The sequence below is a fragment of the Meleagris gallopavo genome, chromosome 1 (genome assembly GCF_905368555.1).
Source record: "Meleagris gallopavo chromosome 1, MGAL_WU_HG_1.1, whole genome shotgun sequence".
Classification (NCBI taxonomy): Eukaryota; Metazoa; Chordata; class Aves; order Galliformes; family Phasianidae; genus Meleagris; species Meleagris gallopavo.
In genome coordinates this window covers 169,067,136-169,089,118 of record NC_139404.1, presented here as the reverse complement: position 1 = coordinate 169,089,118, position 21,983 = coordinate 169,067,136, and the positions used below count along the sequence as shown (strand labels likewise).

The following is a 21,983-nucleotide window of genomic DNA, read 5'->3' as shown; positions in this document are numbered from 1 at the left end:
TCAAGACAATATCACAAAGGTAAAATGCTACAAGCTGGGAAGCAGAATTCCAGGTGCTATTTGCCTGGAAGGAGTCCCAGCAGTTAGAGCCAAAGCTGAAACCTGAGGATGCTTACGGTCAGGAAGGCTGATTTGATTTGCTCTGCAAAAATAGGCAAACTGGGGGCCTTTAGGTGGTGGCTTTGGTGGTCACAGCTCCGGGGAATAGCAGCTGCCATCTCTGCCTCCAGCCTGAACCCCTCAGTCATGGTCTGGTGCAGGATGCCAGGGAGCACTGCACTTCTGATAGACTGCCTTAGTCTTGAGAACGTGCAGTAAATGGCAAGTACACAAACCAGGGCAAAGAGAAGTTAAATAACTGAAGTGCTCAGAACGCCCACATTTCAGTGTTTCTTCTATCCATTTTATGCTAATAACAGTGTCAGGCTGAACAACACTTCCCAGGGCAAAGTTCCCCTAGAGCTGTTCTGCTGGGCTGCTGCTCTCCTGGCTCCTTTCCTGCCATTGCTGTGAGCTCTGTGGTTGCTGGTTGGCCTGGAATCTGGGCCAGGAGAAATGCTGTCTCAGTGAGCATGTGTCCACCAGGGCCAGGGGGTGCTGCCAGCATCAGGGCCACGTGAGCCTTTCTCCAGATCCCCAGAAATGTTAAGAGTCTCTCTCATTTGGTGAAGGCATGAAGTAAACATCTAGTCGGGGAATGAGGGAATCTGGCTGCTAAACGAAGAGGCTCCTACAGTAGGCTGCAGAGCAGGGCTCTCCAAAGGGACAATAGAGGGGTAGCTTTATTCCCAAGAGCATATCAGGTGTCATTCCTCTGTGCTCCTGGCACCCTGGCCGGACAGGGAGAGTCCCTTTGCTCCATCTGAGCCCTCAGCATCAGCATCAACTTCAACCTGCTCCCAAAGTGACCAGGCCGGCTCAAGGTGTGAGGAGCATTCCGCCTGGTGAGTCACCAATTTCTGCTGCAGATGGGTTTTTCTTTCTGCTGTCACACATCATTGGGTTAAACTCTTGGTAATACAGATTGAGGGGGAAGAAAAGAGATAAACGCATGCTTTTAGGATGAAGTTTTTCACTCAGAGGGTGGTGACACAGTGGAATAGGTTGCACACGGAGGTGTGGATGTGGATGCCCCATCCCTGGAGGCATTCAAGGCCAGGCTGGATGTGGCTCTGGGCAGCCTGGTCTGGTGGTTGGCAACCCTGCACATAGCAGGGGGTTGAAACTCGATGATCATTCTGGTCTTTTTCAACCCAGGCTGTAAATCATAGAATCTATGCATCTATGATTCTGTGATTCCAAAAGAATGCCTGTGGGTCAAAAGGATCCTGCTTAGGGAGCAGCTTTGCAAAGGTGGGCTGACTTTTCAGAAAGATCTGCATTCGAGAACAAACAGTTCTGTTATCATCTCTAATTTATTTGTTTTTCTACTTCTTAATTATCTGGCAAAGTATAGTTGGTTTTTCTGTTTCCTGGTATCACTTCTCAAGTGCCTATGCTCTAAAGGAAAGCTCTTGAGGGCCATGTTTGTATTTCTGAATCAGATCTTGGTAAAATGACCAACCAACCAACCAAACCAAACCAAACCAAACCAAACCAAAGTAGGAAAGAAAAAGAAAAAAAGGGGAAAAAAGGAAAAAAAAGGGGAAAAAAAACCCCACCACCAACCCCAAACAGCTGCATTTTACAGCCTCCAGAAAATGTTATGAACTGGAAATGAAATACATTATGACTGAGAAGATTTTTATTCAGTCAAGTAAAATCAGCCCTCATGGCATCAGTGCGTTACACTGAGCAAAACAAAAAAGACCTTCTGTACTAACAAAATTGTTAACACTGAAGACATCAGAAATTGGATATAGACTGTGCTTAGAACGCTCCTTCTGTTTTCTTTTTCTTTAATTTGGTCCTCTTTCTTCTTTCCGTTTGTTCCTTCTTGTATTTCTTTCACTGCATTTTTTGCTGCCTGAAAATGCAGAAAATGTGCCATCTTCTGTTCTTTTTAGCAATTACACAGTCCCAGAAAAACCATCCTCCAGGGATCGTCCTAAAATGAGCCCACACATGTGCACAGGTGCATGCAGACACATGCATGTGAACGTAAACCTACATATGTTCATCTCCTAAACCCCTCTAAGCTTCCAGCTTCTCTTTGTTCACAGCTTTAGTTACCTGACAGGACAACAAATATGCTCACCATGGGGGTTCCCAAGGGAACCAGTAAGTAGGGCAGCTCAGTCACTGCTGTTGAGGGCAGGAGGGGTAGAGGGAGATGGTGCTTGGTCAGATCTCCCTTCCATGGCTGCAGTGGATGGAGAGCTGCATCTCTATTTTGCCTTCTAATCCTCACTTTTGCTCACACACCCATGCTTGTGCATTTCCCCTTGGAGCTGCTCTGGGTCAGTCTCCTTGCACTCCTCTCTCTGACACAATACTACTGGGACACTGGGCATACTTGCTAAGAGCAGTATGATCGGATATCTGAATGCAGCCGTGGTCCCAAGACCTTGCCTTCATGTCTCAAGACTTTTCACTAGAGATACTTCTGCATTAGGTAGTGTATGGAAGGGCAAGGGAAAGTACATGGCCATTGGAATGGTGCTTGTGACTTCCCTTGATTTGCATGAGGAGCGTTTTGCTGAGGTGATAACTGCATTCTTATATAGCCTATACACATGATCTTACTTCCATGTGGTCCTGCACTGCCCTGTGTAGAGTATCCTGCCTGTCTGACTCCTTAGAGAGGCCACTTTCAGTTGCAGATTGGATTATTTATTCTTTAAAAGAACCTTAAATACAATTAAACCAGCCTTTATTTCTACCATAACCCTGGCAAGAAGGCAGGAAGGCTAGCAGCAGAGTGCAAAGAGGAGTAAGAGTAAGATAAATATCCTTAGTGGGTGTATTTTTCCTCTGCGTTCTTTTAACCCCAGTGACATGTGTTATGACAGAGGAGCCAAAGACCTTTTCTGTCTTTTCCTGTGTGCCAGAAAAGTGCTAGAATTCTGGTTTTATATCACAGTACCTTAAGGCACTTTTAGGTCTGTTAGAAGTGCAGCGAATCTTCTGCCTTCTATGAAATATGGAGAGCTTTAGGATGATTTAAAGCAATGTTTCCCCCCTCCCTCCTCATCATAAGTGGAATTCAGCTGGAACAGGGAATAAGGGGCCCACGTTTTTGAGGCATCTGTGTTCCCAGATAAGCTTCTGACCCACAGGGAGTGGAAAGAAAGGAGGGAGTTGTAGTAAACCAGAACATCCGTAAGACATCGAGTTGGGTCAGGCTTCTGACTTCAGTCACCACTTCAGAAGGGACACAGGTGAGACAAGCCCTGATCCTGGCACTAAGCTGTAGTGGTCAGCAAAAAACTTTTCGTTGTGCCTTTCAGTCTTTTCCTTTCCTGGGCTTGCTTAGTTTGGAGAAAAGAAGGCTCTGGGGAGACCTCATTGTAGCCTTCCAGTACTTGAAGAGAGTGTATAAACAGGAGGGGGAACGGCTGTTTATGAGGATGGATAGTGACAGGACAAGGGGGAATGGTCCTAAACTGAGACAGGGGAGGTTTAGGCAGATATCAGAAGGAAGTTTTTCACTCAGAGGTGGTGACGCACTGGAACAGGTTGCCCAAGGAGGTTGTGGATGCCCCATCCCTGGAGGCATTCAAGGCCAGGCTGGATGTGGCTCTAGGCAGCCTGGTCTGGTGGTTGGTGACCCTGCACATAGCAGGGGGATTGGAACTGGATGATCATTGTGGTCCTTTTCAACCCAGGCCATTCTATGATTCTATGATCTGACCGCTGGATGGCACCAGGGCCCTGGTTTTTTTTAAACACTGTTCCAAATCCCCCTCAACGCTGCTTCACTTCACTCAGCAGCAGCAGCAGTACATGAATACTGGGAGGTTTAGTGGATTCTTCTTGCAGGATTATCTATCTTAGAGCATGTTAACATCCTGTTTGTGACCAGGTCAGAGGCACTGATGCTGCCACAGTGAGTCAACTTTTTGTTATCGCAGTGGAAAACACTGAGGCAGATATTAATAATGTATGAGTCAATGCTGTTAATGCTTTTATCCATGGAAAATGAAGCTAGGCTTCCTGCCTAAGTGTACATCTGCAGTGTACTGGAAGAACAGAAGCCAACAAACTTTACTGAAGACTCCAGAGAAAGAGGGGGAATTCTGAAATTAGTGTTGTAATGTAAAAAGTCTGTGAAGTTCTTTTAAGAAAGACAGGCGAGTTCGCACTAGGTGATCTCTAAGGTCCCTTCCAACCCGAGCCATTCTATGATTTTTCTATAAGTACAATGTATAACCTACATGATCTGGGTAGGGTATGTCTATCTTAACTGCCATCAGGAGTGCCTTGGTGATAATCCAACTAGTCCTCTTCTAAAGACATCAACATTCCCCTCTGCACTTAAGCCACTGAAAGGGCAGCTGAGTTGTCTCTTCTGTATCATTTTGCTGGAAGGAGTTTTCTCAAAACTGGGTTAGCAAGAGGGAAGATTTCTGGCATGATGCTTGTGCTCAGGCTAGTATGGGACCTACATCTGAAAATATCAAGAGGCATATGGTTCAACCATGTGGCTGCCTAAAAAGATGATGGCTGCACAGGGTCAGAGCTCCATGCAAAAAGAAGAGATCATCTCTGCAAAAAGAAGAGATCAGTGTGTATATATATATATATATAGGAGAGCTTAATTGAAGAACATTTAAGAAAGTACAGACACAAAAAGGTCATTTTTTCATGGCAAAAGCAACTAGAGCCTCTATTAACATTTTAATTCATGACTTATATTCTGGTAAAGGAAAAAAGAATAATTTCAATTTACGTTGCAGTTAAGAAGTTACCCTGCTGTTAAGAGGAACTTCACAAATTAGATGTGCACTTCATGGTCTGCTGTTGAAAAAGGATTTCCAAATCTAATTTTCTCTATTGTCAGAAGTGAAATATTGCCTTTTGTGTTTGCCACAATTCCCTGTAATGCAGCAAAGAGGATATCTCTGCGGTGCTGATTTGTGAAATGTGAAATTATCCTTTGTACCTTTTTGCCCCACAGAGGTGAAAGAGGACAGGAGGAAACTGAAAAAAGAGCTTGATCTCGTTAGTATTTTAGCAGATTAAGGAGGAAAAGGATTTTTGGAAGAACTTTGAGCCAAAGAACAAACCTACTGCTAGCAATCACAACACTGTGAAAACCTACAAAGTTCAGACAAAGTCACTGAAAGGAGAGCAAGTCCATCTCCCCAAGTTAAGGCTGGCTAGTCTCTTCCTGCATATATCTCAATCCCAGACTGTTGTATTAAACTCTGGGTCAGCTGGAGAATCAATAATGTTCCCAATGAGTAAATATAAAAGGACTTTGCCTTAAGAGAAAAGGCAGGCATGAAAGCTATTTTAGCACGGCTTTCATGTGTTCTCTCTTACAAGCATGTGTAGGCTTTCAATGAGAGATTTTAATTTTATCACACTCTGTTGTATATATGCATGTGGTAACTACAATCCCAGGCAATCTGAAGAATCTATGGCACAAGAGAAGCAGTAAAATTTTCATCTTAAACAAACTCCAAAAAGTATAAATAAAGCAAAAATAATTTTAAGGCTAGTTGTATAAATAATTGTGAGACTGTTCTTGCTCTCAAGTGTTAGAAAGTGATAAAATCCCTGTTAAATTGCAGCAGTTTATAGCAGTTTATGTTTTGGACCAAAAAAAAAAAAAGACTTTGATGATAGTCATACCTCAGAAGGGAGAAAAAAGTGTGCAAATCCAATTTAAAAAAGTGAAATCAAAATGAATAGATTTTGCAAAGTCTCCTTTAAAGGTGATCCATGAAAATGTCTCTGTGTGAGTTCATATGCAGCAGAGCATAACTGCAGCCACCAAAGCAAAGAGCTGTTTGTGTAGCTGTATAAACAGACCTCACTCTGCTGACAAACAAACCAGCCCAGACAATGGAATCTCTGACAGAGACAAGATCTTCAGTGTGAATTCACAGTTCCTTTGACTTCAGAAGGGACACATCTCTACTGGCCACACTACAGACTTCTGCATGTGACGTTGTTTCACCGAGGAGATATCCATGTGTTTTGCCCAAGGAAAAGCCACCCAGCTTGAAGATGTTAATTTTTTTTATTGTCTCATTTTGTTATTTGTCTTGAACAAAAATAACGGTTCACTCATATTCATTTTGTGTTCTGTTCTTGTCACTGAGGCTATTCAGTGCTTATGTTAGTCCTGACCACATATGGCAGCAATGTTAAGTGTCTCTAGAAATGGAAGGAGCCATATCATGCTCCTACTCAACTTCTGCAGCTTTTAGCTAACTTCTCCCATCATCTTCTCTTCTTTATGTAACAGTGAGAAATATTTATTTTGCCAGCCAGTTCTTAGCAAACTTCTATTCCGTAAGAAGATCAAGGCTCTGTTCCCAAGAGAATTTTTCCACAAAACTTGCCTTTTTTCTCAGCACAGATGCTCTTTGTGGTGGAAATCTCTGCTCTTCTTCATCAGTTTGCTTGAGTCTGGTATGCCAGAGCCCTCAGAGGAAATTGTGTGATTTTGGCATGGAGCTGAATCAGATTTAGCAATGCATAACTGCAGTGGGAATGAGAGGGTGGGGAAGGAAAGCAAAGTGAAGATAACTTTGTCTGAGCAGTTCCCACTTATGATATCTGTAAACTTCTCCCAGAGGGCATAAATTTGGGCCCTGAGGACACTTGGGTACCTTTCCATATCTTCTCACTGTTGCCTGACAGCTAAGATCAGAGTGGAAGCCAGAAGAGCATCTGGAGAACTCACAGTGGACTTCTGGGCTGCAGAAATAAAATTTCTCTTTTTCCTTTAATCTCTTCAGGATTGCTAACTCAGATGGCTGTAAGCAAATCTTTCTCACCCTAATCCATGTCTTCTGACTTTTTTCTTTTTCTTCTTTTTAATCCAGGACATAAATGCTGTTTTTCCACTGTAAGATAGCTCAATTAAGCCAACTACTAAATGACATAAGACAAAGATATTGCAACACTTACTGGCCTCGCTGATTTTTTTCCTATTTTCAATACCGGGAAGCTATTCAGTTGACCCAAGTAAATGTCATTACAATGTTGCTAACAAGGCAACATTTTGGTAGAAATAAAGAAACTGAAGGAAATGTGGAGCAAAACCTTGACAGGTTTCTGTCTAATTGTCTTTTCAGCATCACAAGACAACAGTGAGTGTTATCTAACCCTATAAGGCTTAGGTACTTGCACATTTCCTAACTTTATTCTGAGAACCATCCAAGGCTGGTAGGCCCTTTTCTGGGGCTTCTTAGTTATCACTCCTACAGTGCCAAAATTTGGCTGTCCCAGCCAATGCCCTATGAACAACATGTACATTGAGTCTCCCTGCAAACATGAGTCGGGTAGAAAGCTCCTAGAAAGTGGTCAGAAAGTCTATAACTCATAACATTTCTAACAGCATTATTTCATATATAATTTGATTGGCATGATGAGAAGGACTGAGTCCCTTTAGAGTAGTCAGCTGAATTAAAGAATTTTCTTTACTTTTTATAAAAGCTCCAACCCAAGCCTTAGCTCTCAGTGGTGACAGAGTCATGTATTTGCCTTGCCATACTTATTCCCCGTTGAATTACCTTTGTTCTGTTCCTCAAGAGTAAATCGTATGGAGATGATATGCCTCCTTTTTTTCTTCAGCACTTTGGGACACTGTTGACAACAAGGGAAGCCTTGATGAGCTTGGCCAAAAGACCTCCCTGAATCAGCAGCTGTACAACTATGCTAAACCCGTGGAAGAAACAAACAGGACATACTAGTAGTATAGTCATTAGCATTATCACAAGCTAAATTTTGCTCTTTTATGTTATTTATACATTTACTTATTTCTAATGAGCATAACAATTGCTATCTCTCTCAACTGTGGGACAATTCCTACCCCCCACTAAAGTACTTTTATCTCTGTCACTGTGCTCCTGCACTGATCTTATAACTTATTCCAAGAACCAAAGCTTAAAGCATTAATCTGAAATGGACTAATTTACCTGTCCAAACCATAAGTAAATACCTATCAGCTTGAATTGTCTGAATGCAATAGTTTTGTTTTTTTTTCCAAGGCAATGTCTATATGGGCTGAATTTCAGTCTGTTGTCATACCATCTGCTGATATTAAATGTAAGCCAGAAATACACTTGTTGCTGCAGCCACTGGTACTTTCTGACCATCACTGGACAGGAGGTAATTGTCAATTTGTGTTTGATTCAGATGGAACTACCATGCTTCTGAAACACTTGGTGTGATATAGTGAGCTGATTTGTTGACACCATACAGCTTGTTCTCTTCCCCTACCTCCCTGTCTTGCTCACAGTAGAAAATGTAGAGTTGAGGAGCTTCTTATGTTTGAAGAGCAAGGCAAGTTCTCCTAGGCAAAAGATGGGGCAAGGTGAGTGTCCCTTCACCCCCACAGCACATGACTGTGAGCCTCCAGTGAGTGTGAATTTCCCTTAAAAATAAAGGTGTGCTGCCTTAAGGCATCTACTGCTAAAAATTAAAGATACCAGCTTAAATGCGGAATGCTAAAGGGCAGTTTAACTCCAGACCTTGTGGGGAGCCATGTGATCATTTCTGGGATGTCAGCTGCCTGCAGATCAGATGGGCATTTTTCCATGTTTCTGAGTCAACAAAATTGTGTTTGAGAAACAACAATCTCCAGGCTTGCAAGAATGAGACACGGGGAAAGTTTCAGTTTCTTCTTTTGTCTTTTATCAAAACAGCTTCCTGCACAAGCAGTTATGTTTCAGGCATGTTTTTCTTTAGTTTTTGAGTATTTCACACCCTAAGACATAATATGTCTTTTGTGCTGTCTGGAATGCCTTCAGCTGATGGGCCATTTTACATGCTTATGCTAAGAAGAGACTAATTACACTTTGAAAAAACCCTCAGTCCTGACTACAAAGGAAAAATGGACTGACTAGCTTAGTGACATCCATTTTAATCCCATTTAAGTTAAAGGAGTTGAACTGCCATCAAGCACCACAGATGGAACTAAGATGTACAGATTTCCACTATAGTTCCTTTTGTGCTATCTAACCAGAAGGAGCCCCCTCTATTCTTTTCTGGACTACAAAAATGCCTGGAGTTAAGTAATAATGGAATCTGTCTGTTGCATTTGTCTTCATTTATTATTGCCTTACAACCATTCCTTTAGCCTTGTTTGATTTTGGGTTTGAGTTTGTAGCATTTCTGAAAACTTCTATCTTTACATAATGTTTAGTTACTGTAAGGTGTACATACTGAAGGTGGGAAGAGAACGAATGAATAATCAAAAGTAAAACTGTGGCCTAGTCCAGAATGTCTCTCCCCAGGCATTAATCTGTGCACTGTTAACATGTCCATCATTATTGGTTGTACAGTTTTGAAACTTATTAATAAATAACCAAGATGAATAATGTACTTAGCTGCAATATGCCATTGGCCAATACTTTCAATTTGCAAGCCAAGGGTAGATTGACACTGGGCTTTTGGTGTTTCTGTTTTGCAGATGCTGTAGTTTTACCATGGAAAGACTGGTATTTTTGACAAGCTTTTGCTTGCTGCTAGCCAGTACACAGCAAGAACCTTCGTAAGTATATATTATTAACTTTTCACTTATGACAAAGCCTTTGAAACAGCAAGTAGGAAATGCGTATGGTCTTGAAAGAGAAGGGCAGCTCTGAGCTCTGCTGTCTGTGACAGCAACAGGGCCCAAGGGGACAGCATGGAGCTGTGTCAGGGGAGGGGCAGCTGGGGGTGAGGAAAAGGGTCTGCACCAGAGGGCGGTGGGCATGGAACAGGCTCCACGGGAAGGAGTTCAAGGAATATTTGAAACAATGCTCTCAGACATATGGTCTGATTTTTGGGTGGTGCTGTGTGGAGCCAGGAGTTGGACTCAATGATCCTTGTGGGTCTCTTCCAACTCATGATATTCTATGATTGTACATGAAGATTCGTGAATTCATAATATCAGATATATTATCACATATTGCAGGTGTTTTTTTTCTCTCCTGTCGGTAGGGGTTGATCTTTTGTAGGGCCTAATTTGTATGATACAGAATTCGGGGATCAATCGGAGAGTATCTGCCTTCTTTTAACATATACTCTAAACTCACTTCAGTAAACTAGCTGACCTCTGCAAGGCTCTTTTAACCTCAACTATTTTGTGATAGTGGAACTGACAAGCCTGTTTTCTTTAACAGTCATATTGGCTAGACATTGTGTTATGCAAAAAAAGCCTACATATTGGTCAATCTATACCTATGTTATTTTAGATTTCTCATCACTGCCCCAAATGTGGTTCATTTGGGTGCACAGGAGACAGTAACCATTCAAGTTCATGGAGCGAAGAGCCCAGTTCATGTTACTGCATATTTCAAAGATGAGGTGAAAAATCGGCTTTTATCAGATAGGATCAACTTTAACCTTAACCAAGGGAACAACTACCAAGAGATAAAAAAAATAATGGTAAGTCTGCCATCACAGTGATGTAAATGCTTATCCTGGGTATAAATCATAATCTGTGCTAAAAATGCATTAGAACAGAGATAACATTGATTTCTAGAGTGAAATGAGAAAACATCAATATCAATAGTGGTAACACTGTTAATCCAAAAAGCTAATAAAGTGATGGCTCTTCTGTGCTTAATCATCAAGCCCAAAGTTTTGTCATATGGTGATGATGAAAGATCTTTTGATCAGAGTGATGAAATTAAATTGTTAAACTTTTTTTTCTTTTTCTTTTTTTTCTTTCTTTTTTTTTTTTTGGTCATTCTTCTAGAAATCTATGGCATTTGAAGGGTTGAGTTTTTCTTACCGATTTATTTTTTTCATCTGAGGGATTTGCTTTTCCTCCTGGAAGTGTAGCAGTGTAATCCTTCAACTGTTTTCATGGCCTTATCATTTCCATGGCCATCATATGAAATAGGGGAATTCTTGAAAAATGTGCAGTCTCTCAGTCCAAAGAATGTAATGTTTCTGCAGACTGTTGATTAATTCTGCCTTACATCATTTGCTTCAGACACAACTCTTTGACACAATCCTTAACATTTAGTTCAGTACTACTGATTGGCACTATCTAGTTGGAAACAACACACAGCAATACTCAGTTTAGTTCTGTGTCCAACCTTTTGGCTTTCCTAGGCCACACTGAGTGAAGAGAAGTTGTCTTGATCCATGTATAATACAGTTCATGTACATAAGTACATCTGTACTTTAGATTTTATCTTCAAACATTTAACTTATGTTACTTTCATGCGGAAAAAAAAGAAGTGTCCATTGAATACATAAGTCAGTGAATTTATGAATTCTGAGAAAAAATGAATAAATGTGGTTTAGTGTGTGTCTTCTATAAATCTGCCTTTAACATGTTTGGATTAGCAGACTGACACATGTTTGTTTAGGTGATTATTGTATATTCCTTCACATGCTCATATAGCAGAAACACCATTCAAATACGTACTGCAAAACTAATGAAAAACATATCCCAAATTATTTTATACTTCTTGTGAGCTTTCTGAGATGTTGAAAATTACAAAATTTAGTAGCACCACGAGAGTATTCTGGATATTTCTTCAGCAGTGAACATGTTAACTTATTAAATTATTTTATAATATAACATAAGCCCAAGTTTAATAACTGAACAAGAAAACTTGCATGTCTGCTTAATAATGCAGGCACACACGTTTAGGTAGGTTGAAACTGCTTTTTACTTGCCAAGAGGCACAAGTGTGGGTACCATCTGTGTGCGGTGGGGGTGAGAGGCAGAGACTGCACTGAGCCCTCCCATTCACAGCGTTCCACTGTCGCCTACATAGTTTGTGCTCAAGTTATGTGCAATTAACTCTTGAAAAATATCATTAAATATCACGTAATATTACAATCTCGTGGGACTGCAGTACTACCTGTCCAGGGCTGCATGTGGGCTGTGGGCCATGGACTGGACGTGCCTGCCCAAAGCTAAAAGCTGAGGTGTCAAATCAAGTTCTTCTTGAGCAGGATGTTTAGAAATGTATGAAACAGCATGAGCTACAGTTCTGACCTCATGTACAAGATTTAAGCAAAGAAACATATCCAAAATCTGGGGCCCCTAGAACAGGAAGGACATGGAGCTCTTGGAGAGGGTCCAGAGGAGGGCCACAGAGATGATCAGGGGGCTAAACAGGGGAGGTTTAGGTTAGATATTAGGAGGAAGTTTTTTCACACCGAGAGTGGTGATGCACTGGAACAGGTTGCCCAAGGAGGTTGTGGATGCCCCATCCCTGGAGGCATTCAAGGCCAGGCTGGATGTTTCTCTGGGCAGCCTGGTCTGGTGGTTGATGACCCTGCACATAGCAGGGGGGTTGAAACTTGATGATCATTGTGGTCCTTTTCAACCCAGGCCATTCTATGATTCTATGATATGAAAACGATATGGTAGCTGGAATTAAATATGCAGAAGATAGAAGAAAAGTCATTGGGCTTATGTTATTGACATTGGACAGAAAAGGGAGGAATAGACATTAATTCTACTTACAAAGAAATAGACACTCAATAAGAAAGACACAATTGAGTAACTTCCGTTGAATGATGCTTCAGCTGGCTTTGGCCATCAGCCGTGTAACTCCAAGATTACCACGTTTGTGTCTCTTTCTTTCATTATCTTCAGGTCAAGCCAGGAAATCTGCAGCAGGATATATTCAAGAAGAGTAAAAATCCGCATATTCTGCTTGTCACTGAAAGCAGGGAGCTTCATAAGGAGGCTGTTCAAAAAATCCGCATCCTCCTGTCGTCCAAGAAGGGCTACATTTTCATTCAGACGGACAAGCCTATATATACACCAAATTCTAAAGGTTAACATACAAATGCTGCACTTCAGATGTTGAATATAGATGTTATATGGGCATGTTTTAAAAAACTAATAATGACTTGATCCTATATAATGTAATTCCTTGTCTTTTAACCACAGCTATCTCTGTACATACAAGCGAGTCCAGATTTTACATTTGTGTTCTGCTGTCAGGGCTTTTGCAGGGTCTGTACTGCATATTAGAGCAAAACACATGGAAATGACAGAGAAGCCAGAAAGTCTTTCTCTTCTTACAATGAGAGCCCCCCCAAAAATCTTTCTTGCTCAGAAAACTTCTCTTTCTGGGAAGAAAAAAAAAATGTTAGAAATATTCCTTCTGTTTGCAATGTCAGCACAAAGCATCTTTGCACTTTAAGACCACAACAGTTTTGTTTGTTAATAGTTTAGATAAATAGCAAGAGAGGGAGGTAAAAACAAATTCTTAAGTGTTGTTGTAGACCTTGGCAGCAGAAGGAATAGTAGATGGACGAAGCTCTCTATATAGTTTTCAGAAGTGGCTACAAAATGGTATTAAGTAATGTAAAATTCAAAATATGGAAGAATGTAATTCTTTTTTTTTTTTTTCTTACACTTCTATTTTTTAAAAGAAGTATTCTATCCTAAACTCAGATACACACCTGTAGCCAACCAGCAATCAATAGAACAAGAGGAAATAGCCTCAAGTTGCACCAGAGGAGGTTTAGATTGGATGTTAGGAATTATTTAATCACTGAAAGGGTTGTGAGGGATTGGAACAGGCAGCCCAGGGAAGCAGTTGAGTCACCATCCCTGGAGGTATTTAAAAGATACACAGGTGTGATGCTTAGGGACCCAGTCACTGGTAGACTTGCCAGTGATAGGTTAACGGTTTGAATTGGTGATCTAAAGGTCTTTAACAACCTAAATTTCTATGACTATTGTAATTACTATATAGAAAAACCATAAAATAAGTACGTAAACACATTTTATTCTTCTATTAACCAGTAAGATACAGGATCTTCATTCTGGACAATGCTATGAGGCCATCAGGAGATACAGTTACAGTTGCTGTGCTTGTGAGTATACAAATACTTTAAAAGGGTGCTTCTTCAAGACAGGCATTATGGAAGTCTTCCACAAATAGTCCAAAAGTAAAGTCATGGCTATAACTCCTCTCTTTTCCTCATCACTATTTGCATACTGTGAGATATAATTCATTGTTGGTGCATGGAGGGAGGGGCAGAGCATGAAAATTAAGGTCAGAAAATAGCATGTGTCTTCCTTAGGATCAGTACATGAGCATGACTTTCTTTTTTAATATCTGGTTTATGTTTGCTTGTTTTCACTCTCTCAACAGAATTCAAAAGGAATGGTGGTTATGAAGTCAGAATGGAAAATAAAAGCAGCGTTCAGTGAAAATTTTGAAATACCTGACATTGCCGAGTACGTTACAATGCCCTGTGCATTAAAACTGTCCAAATGTCCCAATATCTCTTTCTTCAGCTTTCCTTTAGACCCTTCATCTTCATTTCGTATTAATACAGCGTGTTTAGAAACCTTTATTCTGTTAAGAAACAACTGAGCAAATGCTTAACCATCTGCCTCAATCATATGAAGAAAGTTTGAGGGAACCAGGCTTGTTTGGTTTGGAGAAGAGAATGTTTGGGGAGATCTTATCATGGCCTTCTGATATTTGAAGGGCGCATACAAACAGGAGGGGGAACAGCTGTTTATGAGGGTGGGTAGTGATAGGACAAGGGGAAATGGTTTTAAACTGAGACAGGGGAGGTTTAGGTTAGATGTTAGGAGGAAGCTTTACACACTGAGAGTGGTGATGGGGACAGGTTGCCCAAGGAGGCATTCAAGGCCAGGCTGGATGTGGCTCTGGGCAGCCTGGTCTGGTGGTTGGTGACCCTGCACATAGCAGGGGGGTTGAAACTATTGTGATCCTCTTCAACCCAGGCCATTCTGTGATTCTATGATATGATATGAAAACGACTATATCCAGGAGAGAACTTCCGTAAGGATTTAGTTTATAAAGTGATTTGAAATGGACTTGAGCTTTTACATACTTACTGTTCAGTGTGTGTTTTTTTTGTGTGCTATCCTGTTTTTAACATCACAGTGAAGATGAGGTACAGGTAACGTACCATGAAATACCTGTTTCTGTAAGTTTAACAGAGGCAGTGCATGTTACTGCAGTTTGCAAATGTACTATCTTGCAGTTCCTCATAGAAGTCTGCTGGAGCGTTACCTAGAAAACTGGGAAGTACTTTTCTAGCTCCTACAAGAAATGAGAAATCCATTAATAGATAGATTTTAGATTGAATCATAAAAAGGACAAAACTAGTATTTAGCAGTAACTTAAATACTTTAGCATCACAATATGTAGGAGGAATCTTAATTAATTATTTTCTACTGAATCTGAACTTTAGGCCTGGAACTTGGAAAATCAAAGCCTGGTTTCAACAGTATGAAATGTCCAATGCTTCAGCTGAATTTGAAGTTAAAAAATACGGTATGAAAATATTTAATTTGAAATATATATAGGAGGTTGTCACTACTGATTTAAAGATATACTGCAGTGATTAAATCTGGCTATAACTAGATACTAGTTACTAGATACACAATTCATAGCACTTCTGTTTCTCATTGCTATGTCTTTTGTACAGAATGAGAATTCTTTGTGTCTTCTATTTATATTCAGTAAACAAAGAAGCAACAAATTAAAAAAAAAGACAAAATAAAATACCAACTTAATTTTTAAAAATCAACTTCAATTTTATTCCCAGATGATCGTTTTGTAGAAAATAAAATGGAGATATGTTGTTAAAACCAACTATTCTCTCACAGTAGAATGCTGTTTGGAAGTTCATTAGCATTGTCGCAATATTCAGAAAAGCTTTCTATAAGGAAAATAAGGGCACCATGTAAAAGTGTAGAAATTCCACAATTTGAAGGAATAAATTATTTGATTTATGTGTGCTAAAATTATGCTACCTTCACAATTTTTGTGTGCTATTTCTTCTTAAAAAAAAAAAAAAAATCCCTTAGGTTTACAAATCTCAGTTTCAGAAATCCATGTCTTTTTCTTTAGCTAGTGAGTACGTAGTGGATAACTAGTAGCAAACAAGTGCATCCCCTACAAATGTCTTCAGCCAGGAACAGATAAATGATTGCATCCACAATTAATACTTACATAGCCTAATAGGGGCACAATACAGAGTGACACAGTTGATGCTGAGGATCTCTTGTCCACACTAAAATGCATTTCAGTGTGTGTTTCCTTCAGATTACTTCTAGTCCAGGGTATTGAATGCCCAATAGTGGTTGGAAATCATCTTCTGACTTACTGCCATAGGATGAATCCATTTTGTGTGTTCCAAGATGCTTCACTAGGTGAAGCAAAGTAGAATAAGAGAAGATAATCAGGAGATTTGCTTCAGAGTTATAATCCAAAATAAAAGACTAACACAGCTCCATCCTTTTCAGGGAGTGAAATTTACCAGGAATTTAAGATGAGTTCCCACAGCACATGCCATCATGACCTTACAGTTTTTGTATTTTTTTGTTTGTTTTTTTTTTTTTCATGCAGAACTTCCATCTTTTGAAGTCAAACTGATTCCACTTCAGCCATACTACTCCATCTGGGACGAAAACTTTGTATTTGATATCGAGGCAAAGTGAGTAAGCTCAAATTGAGGTCATTTTAGAAGGCAGATAGGTAGATAATCAACTTTGCTGCTGCTTCTTCTCCTCATCATTAACAGTTAACCAGGTTCTGAATTTACTTGAATTTAACTTTATTCTCTTGTACTCTCTGTTTCTGCTTTATTGCTAAATTTTGGTGTCGGTGTAAAGTACTACACAGGTGCAAGCGGTGGTGATCAAAATGAAACAAAATTTTCTGAATGCTTTAGAATTTTAGTAGATGGATGACAGTTTAGAATTCTCTGTGTTGCTAAGAAAGATTCCAGTCAAAATAATAACCAGTTTTTCTTTATTGTTTTTGGTTTAAACACTTGGAATCAATCTAAAGCCTTAGATGTTGCTATTCAATGCAATTCAAATAGAAATGGACTGAGGTTTTAAAATGAAATTTTCTAGTATGAAATTTTCTAATTCTCAATATCCAGTGAAATTTGGAAGTAACAAATTCATTCTTACTTGAGAATAGTGATGTTATGCAGAAATTCCTTTGAATTGAGGTGAATAAATACGGTCAATCAGAGGAGTTTATATAAGCATTGCTATGGATGTGTGCATTACTTCATCTCAGTTTGAGTTCAACATGACACCAGAAAAGTTATTTGAACCATCTGAGCAGGCAAAAGAACCATTCCTGAGCACTTGAGATTGGCTGCTGGCTCTTTTTGCCAGTGCCTGGCACAGACTCAGCCACTGAACACTCCCCAGAAGCTGTTTAGATGTCAGCACAGAGCAAGGCCCACTCTAGGTCAGCAGTCTGGATGTCTGTTTAATTTGATATAATCACCTTATCTCCAGCAGGGTGCAGGGTATAGCTGTGTTGTGTGGTCCCTGGCACTGTATCCAAGCAGAATACTCACCATGCACCCCCAAGTTCTAGTGGGTTTTATTTTCAGTATAAGCTAATCTCTGGATGGTTAATATGCAGTTGCTCTTCCGCCCACTGTCATTGAGCTCTTCACATTTCATGCTGATCCCTCCTTTCCCCAGAGTATCCCGTGAGAGCAGACAGGTTTCAGCATCAGTCTCCTTTTGCTTGGCTGAGCAAACTCAGCACTTCTGGTCTCAGGAACATGGAATCATCTTGTTTGGAAAAGACCTTCATATCACCAAGCCCAGCAACCTACCAAGTCCCATCACTAAACCAGGTCAGTTAGTGCCATATCCACATCTCTTAAATACCTCCAGGGATAGAGACTCCACTATTTCCCAAGGCAGCCTGTACCAATGCAAAACCACACTATCCACGAAGAAATTAATCCTAATGTTCAATCTAAGCCTTGCCTGATTTACCTGGCAAGGCCTCAGGCTGTTTCCTCGTGTCCCATCACTTGTCACCTGAAAAAAATCCAACAACCGCCTCACTGCAAGCTCCTTTCATTTGGCTCAGCATCTTCTTCTGCATCTGAACAACCACTGTTCCCTCAGCCACTCCTCATAACTCATTTTCTAGCCCTCTCACCAGCTTCATTGTTGTTCACTTGCTCACCTTTATTTCTTTTATTTGTTATTCTTTTGGCTAGTTTTATTCATGATAACTAGAGTTCTCTCTTTGTTACTGCAGCATTCAGTTTTGACTTTATCAACTGTGCAGTTCTTTGCGTACATCTCATTATTCATTAATGTTGTAATTATTTAAGAGACAAAATAACTCAATACTGTTCTTTTGTTTATTGAAAAGGTCCTTAGTGATGTTAAAAAGGCCTGCTTGACTTTCATCAAAATCAACATATCAAATTCGTTTAATCGAGCTTGCTACTCTGAACTGGCCGTGCATGAAATTAACAAAAAATTACTTCATATATTGACTGTTGTTTCCTGTAGTTGCTAGTTCTGTCATTTTAAGCAGTTTTCACGAGAATTTCACACCAGACTTTCACGAGTCTTCTGAAAAATTTTAGATTTAGTTTCATCTCTTCACTTTTCTTCCTTCCAAAGGCACTCTTATGGAAAAGGGATTGAAGGTATTGCATATGTACGATTTGGCATAATTGATGAAACTGAGAATAAAGTCTTTCTTCCAGGCCTGGAACAACAGTTGTCAGTAAGTACTACTAAAGTTGATTGGAATTATTCAGATTCATCCCAAGTGAGCTGAATATTGTCAGAATTTTATTGAAATATTTTGAAATTATTATTGAAATAATACCTGTAGTACAATAGTCTATGCGGTAAACTTTTTTTTAATTCTAATGGCAACAAATCAGCAAAGGTAGTCACTGTTTTTGGCTTCTCTTATAGATTCAAAGTGGAAAAGGAAGAGTTACTCTAACTACACCACTTCTGGAAGAGAAATTAAAGAAAAGTATTTCCACTCTGGAAGGGTTTCATTTATATGTTGCCGTTACTGCTGTAGAAACTGCAAGTGAGTAGATTATGCCTTTGCTGATACAGATGATCTTTCAAGTGAGCAACCTTGTACCATATTAAGTAGCCCTGTGAGGATAGCTAACATATCCTAGACCATATTAAGAGGCATCAGATGCCTGTATAGAGGCAAGTGAATTGCTGCCCCCCTTGTGACCTTGTCTGAGTATTTTGCTCAGCCAGGTCTACTCCTTACATGCAGAGTTACGAGCTGAGCGTGTTGCTCTATCTTACTTTGTTCCCCAGCTAGCTGAGCTGTCAGTGGAAAGATGAGACGTGTACCACAACCATGGTGTGATGCAGAGTCCTTGTGACTCCTGCTAGTTCTCCTATGCCTTGTCACACTTTCTACACCTAGTGCTACAGTAAGTTATCTTAAGAATTATCTTGTTTTTACATTGATTGTTGACAATTTCAGCTGTTCCACCATAAAACTGCTATTGAAAATGCAGTTCCTAGGAGATCGTCTTTCCCACATGTCAGCTGGCTAGGAACTGACATCAAATCCTGGCAGATTTCTACTATGGCCTACATAAGGCAGACCCAAAATGGTGGCAGGGCTAGTTTAAATTCATATTTTGCTATGTTGAAGTCTTAAAAGGTGAGCAAAACAGCAAGGCTGCTCTGGAGATGAGGGAGAGCATTAAGCATCTTAGACACCTCCTGCAGGGCTGAACAGTTTAGCTTATGTGTACAGTGTAGTCCAAATAGTATGATTTTGCAATTCATTTAGGATGGTGGCTGAGGAAATGAGGCTGGAGTGCACCTTCCAAAAAATATTCCTAGAGAATAGATAAATATTTTCAGAGTTTACTAAAAAGGATTTGTATAGACATTTGCTCACAGCAATGCTACACACAATAAGACTTCCAGATGTCTTACAGTTATCCACAGGAGATCACTGGGTTGACTGGGTGCAGTGGTGAATGGCTTAATTGTGTTGCAGTGAGTACTGTTGTCAGTAATAAGAGGCATGAACTTCAATGCTTGTTATTGAAGTTGAATCTGCAATGGAGCTGACTCTGCAATCATGGTCAATATTTGTCCTGTTGTTGTTTAAGGGAGACTGGTCCCTTTTACATTAAGTGTCTGAAAGTAAGGCACCTGGCTAGAGCTAGATTCTCTGGCACTCTGTATATAGTAAGCAGAGAAGATAGATGGGGTAAATTGTACTCCAGGGATGCTTCTATGCACTGTTTATAGGATTCTGGTTACTTAGGTCAGAATTAAAAATTCCTAAAAATCCTAAATATCAATTAGAATTTCTTCAAATCCTAAAATCAAGTCAATTACACTCCAGCAGTGCCTTTTTTTTTTTTCTTTTGTATAATTTGCTATAGTTACTTTCATGTACTACAGCATTTATTTCAGGCAGAAAAAGGGATTGTTCTCATTACCACAATAGCATGATGGATCTCATGATGTGACGTGGTCTCTTCCCCTCTGCACATAGTTTATCTGCCATCCACACACGGGTTCTATCCACACTTGCATACTTGCTGGTCTTAGTGTTACATATATGCATGGCAGAGCAAGGCTGGAGAGCTTTACTGGCACATTTCCATCTTTCAGTGTTTAAAGCAGAAAATAAGGACTAAGGAAATTGTCTCTAAACCACGTTGTATTAATCAAAGCATGCTTTTAGAAGTAGCTGGAGGAAGCGTAATAGAGCACTTCACAGCTCTCAGTTTCCAAGCTCCCAAGAGCACACAGTTGCTGGTGCCAGATGGTTGGAGCACTGGACACAAAGAACTGCCATTGGGCTGGCCCATCTATAGTTATCTTTCCAGTCCTCCTGTATCCAACTCCTCTTCTCAGGATTGAAGCTCTTTAGGGAGGAATCATGTTACAGTTATCTTTATATACAACGATTACAATGCAGTGAAAATGGAAAACCATAGATGCTATGGTAATAGGTAAGTAAATAGATATTACTCTCATGGCAGTGCGTACTGTTTGATATCAACAGGTGGAGAGATGAGGGAAGAGGAACTCAGCAATGTGAAGTTTGTGAAATCTCCTTATGTTGTTGATCTGTCTAACACCAAAAAGTACTTTGTGCCTGGAGCCCCCTTCTCTGTTGTGGTATGCAATATTTAGCTATCTCTGTCTCCATAGAAATAGCTTTATATTTGTTTGTAAAACTCTTATCTGATCCAATGGGAATTTTGTAGAAGAGACCTTCAGGAACAGGCCCAACATGGATCTACTGTTGGTGTTTCTGGTTTATCTTGATCTTGAGCAGGGAAATCAGAATCAGAAAATGCTGCTTCTGTTTTGGAAGTCAAGGTTTTATAAAACCTGTAGCAGACTCTTCTTCACTTCCATACAGAAAGGTTAAAAGAATCACGTTGTATCAGTTTAATCCTGTATCAAACTAAAATTATAAAAACTGAAATACAGAATATTGACTGTTTTTTTTTTTTATATATATATATAAGTTAGTGAGTTTTAAAACCTGGCAAGTTTTCCTTCAAATTTTTCTACAAGCTGTCAAAGTTAGAAATTTCTCTGGAATCTGATGCTAAATAAAGATTTGGGGCAGCTATTAATTTTTGTTCATTGATTTTAGTCTTAGCTGAGTCCAGACTGAGACGATTGCTATCCTTTTCCCTATATATCTATAAATGCCTATTTTTCCTTTTAATTTATAAAAATACTTGCTGCTTCTTTGTGGACATTTTTTAAACCACAAGTTTCTTTGAAGTAACAAGAAGACAAAGATTTTTTTTTCAAACAGGCCTCTGTCACTTTGGTTGATGGCTCTCCTGCTGCCTCCTTGCCTGTCACTGCTACTGTCACCATGCCTGGAAAGTCCTCCATGAAGAAGACTGCACTTTCTAATAATGACGGCCTAATCCCCCTCACATTTGACATCCCTGCAGATGCCCAGACTCTTCAAGTAGTGGTAAGGAAAACCCAGACATTCATGTTTAAAAGCACACTGTTAACAAGAGCTCTTAAGACAATTGCAGATGTCCGTGAAGCTGTTCTGTTTTCATTATCAAAGAGAATGGAAGATGAATTCTTATACCATATTCACAACTTTGTCAAGGTTGTATGAGATATCAGACAGACC

The 21,983-nt window shown here is 39.9% G+C and overlaps 1 protein-coding gene across 1 annotated transcript in view; it reads left to right on the top strand.

The window, feature by feature from the left end:
* Nucleotides 1–657: 657 nt before the first annotated feature.
* LOC100538976 (complement C4-A-like) overlaps nucleotides 658–21,983 on the top strand; it is a 50,629-nt gene continuing 29,303 nt past the window's right edge. Inside the window, exons 1-12 of the mRNA XM_031557838.2 lie at nucleotides 658–944; nucleotides 9,533–9,613; nucleotides 10,299–10,491; nucleotides 12,671–12,854; nucleotides 13,835–13,905; nucleotides 14,187–14,272; nucleotides 15,265–15,347; nucleotides 16,425–16,512; nucleotides 18,476–18,581; nucleotides 18,779–18,902; nucleotides 20,874–20,989; nucleotides 21,645–21,812. Of these exons, the coding sequence (XP_031413698.2) occupies nucleotides 9,549–9,613; nucleotides 10,299–10,491; nucleotides 12,671–12,854; nucleotides 13,835–13,905; nucleotides 14,187–14,272; nucleotides 15,265–15,347; nucleotides 16,425–16,512; nucleotides 18,476–18,581; nucleotides 18,779–18,902; nucleotides 20,874–20,989; nucleotides 21,645–21,812 (1,284 nt within the window). The 5' untranslated portion in view covers nucleotides 658–944; nucleotides 9,533–9,548. The remainder of the gene's footprint in view (nucleotides 945–9,532; nucleotides 9,614–10,298; nucleotides 10,492–12,670; nucleotides 12,855–13,834; nucleotides 13,906–14,186; nucleotides 14,273–15,264; nucleotides 15,348–16,424; nucleotides 16,513–18,475; nucleotides 18,582–18,778; nucleotides 18,903–20,873; nucleotides 20,990–21,644; nucleotides 21,813–21,983) is intronic.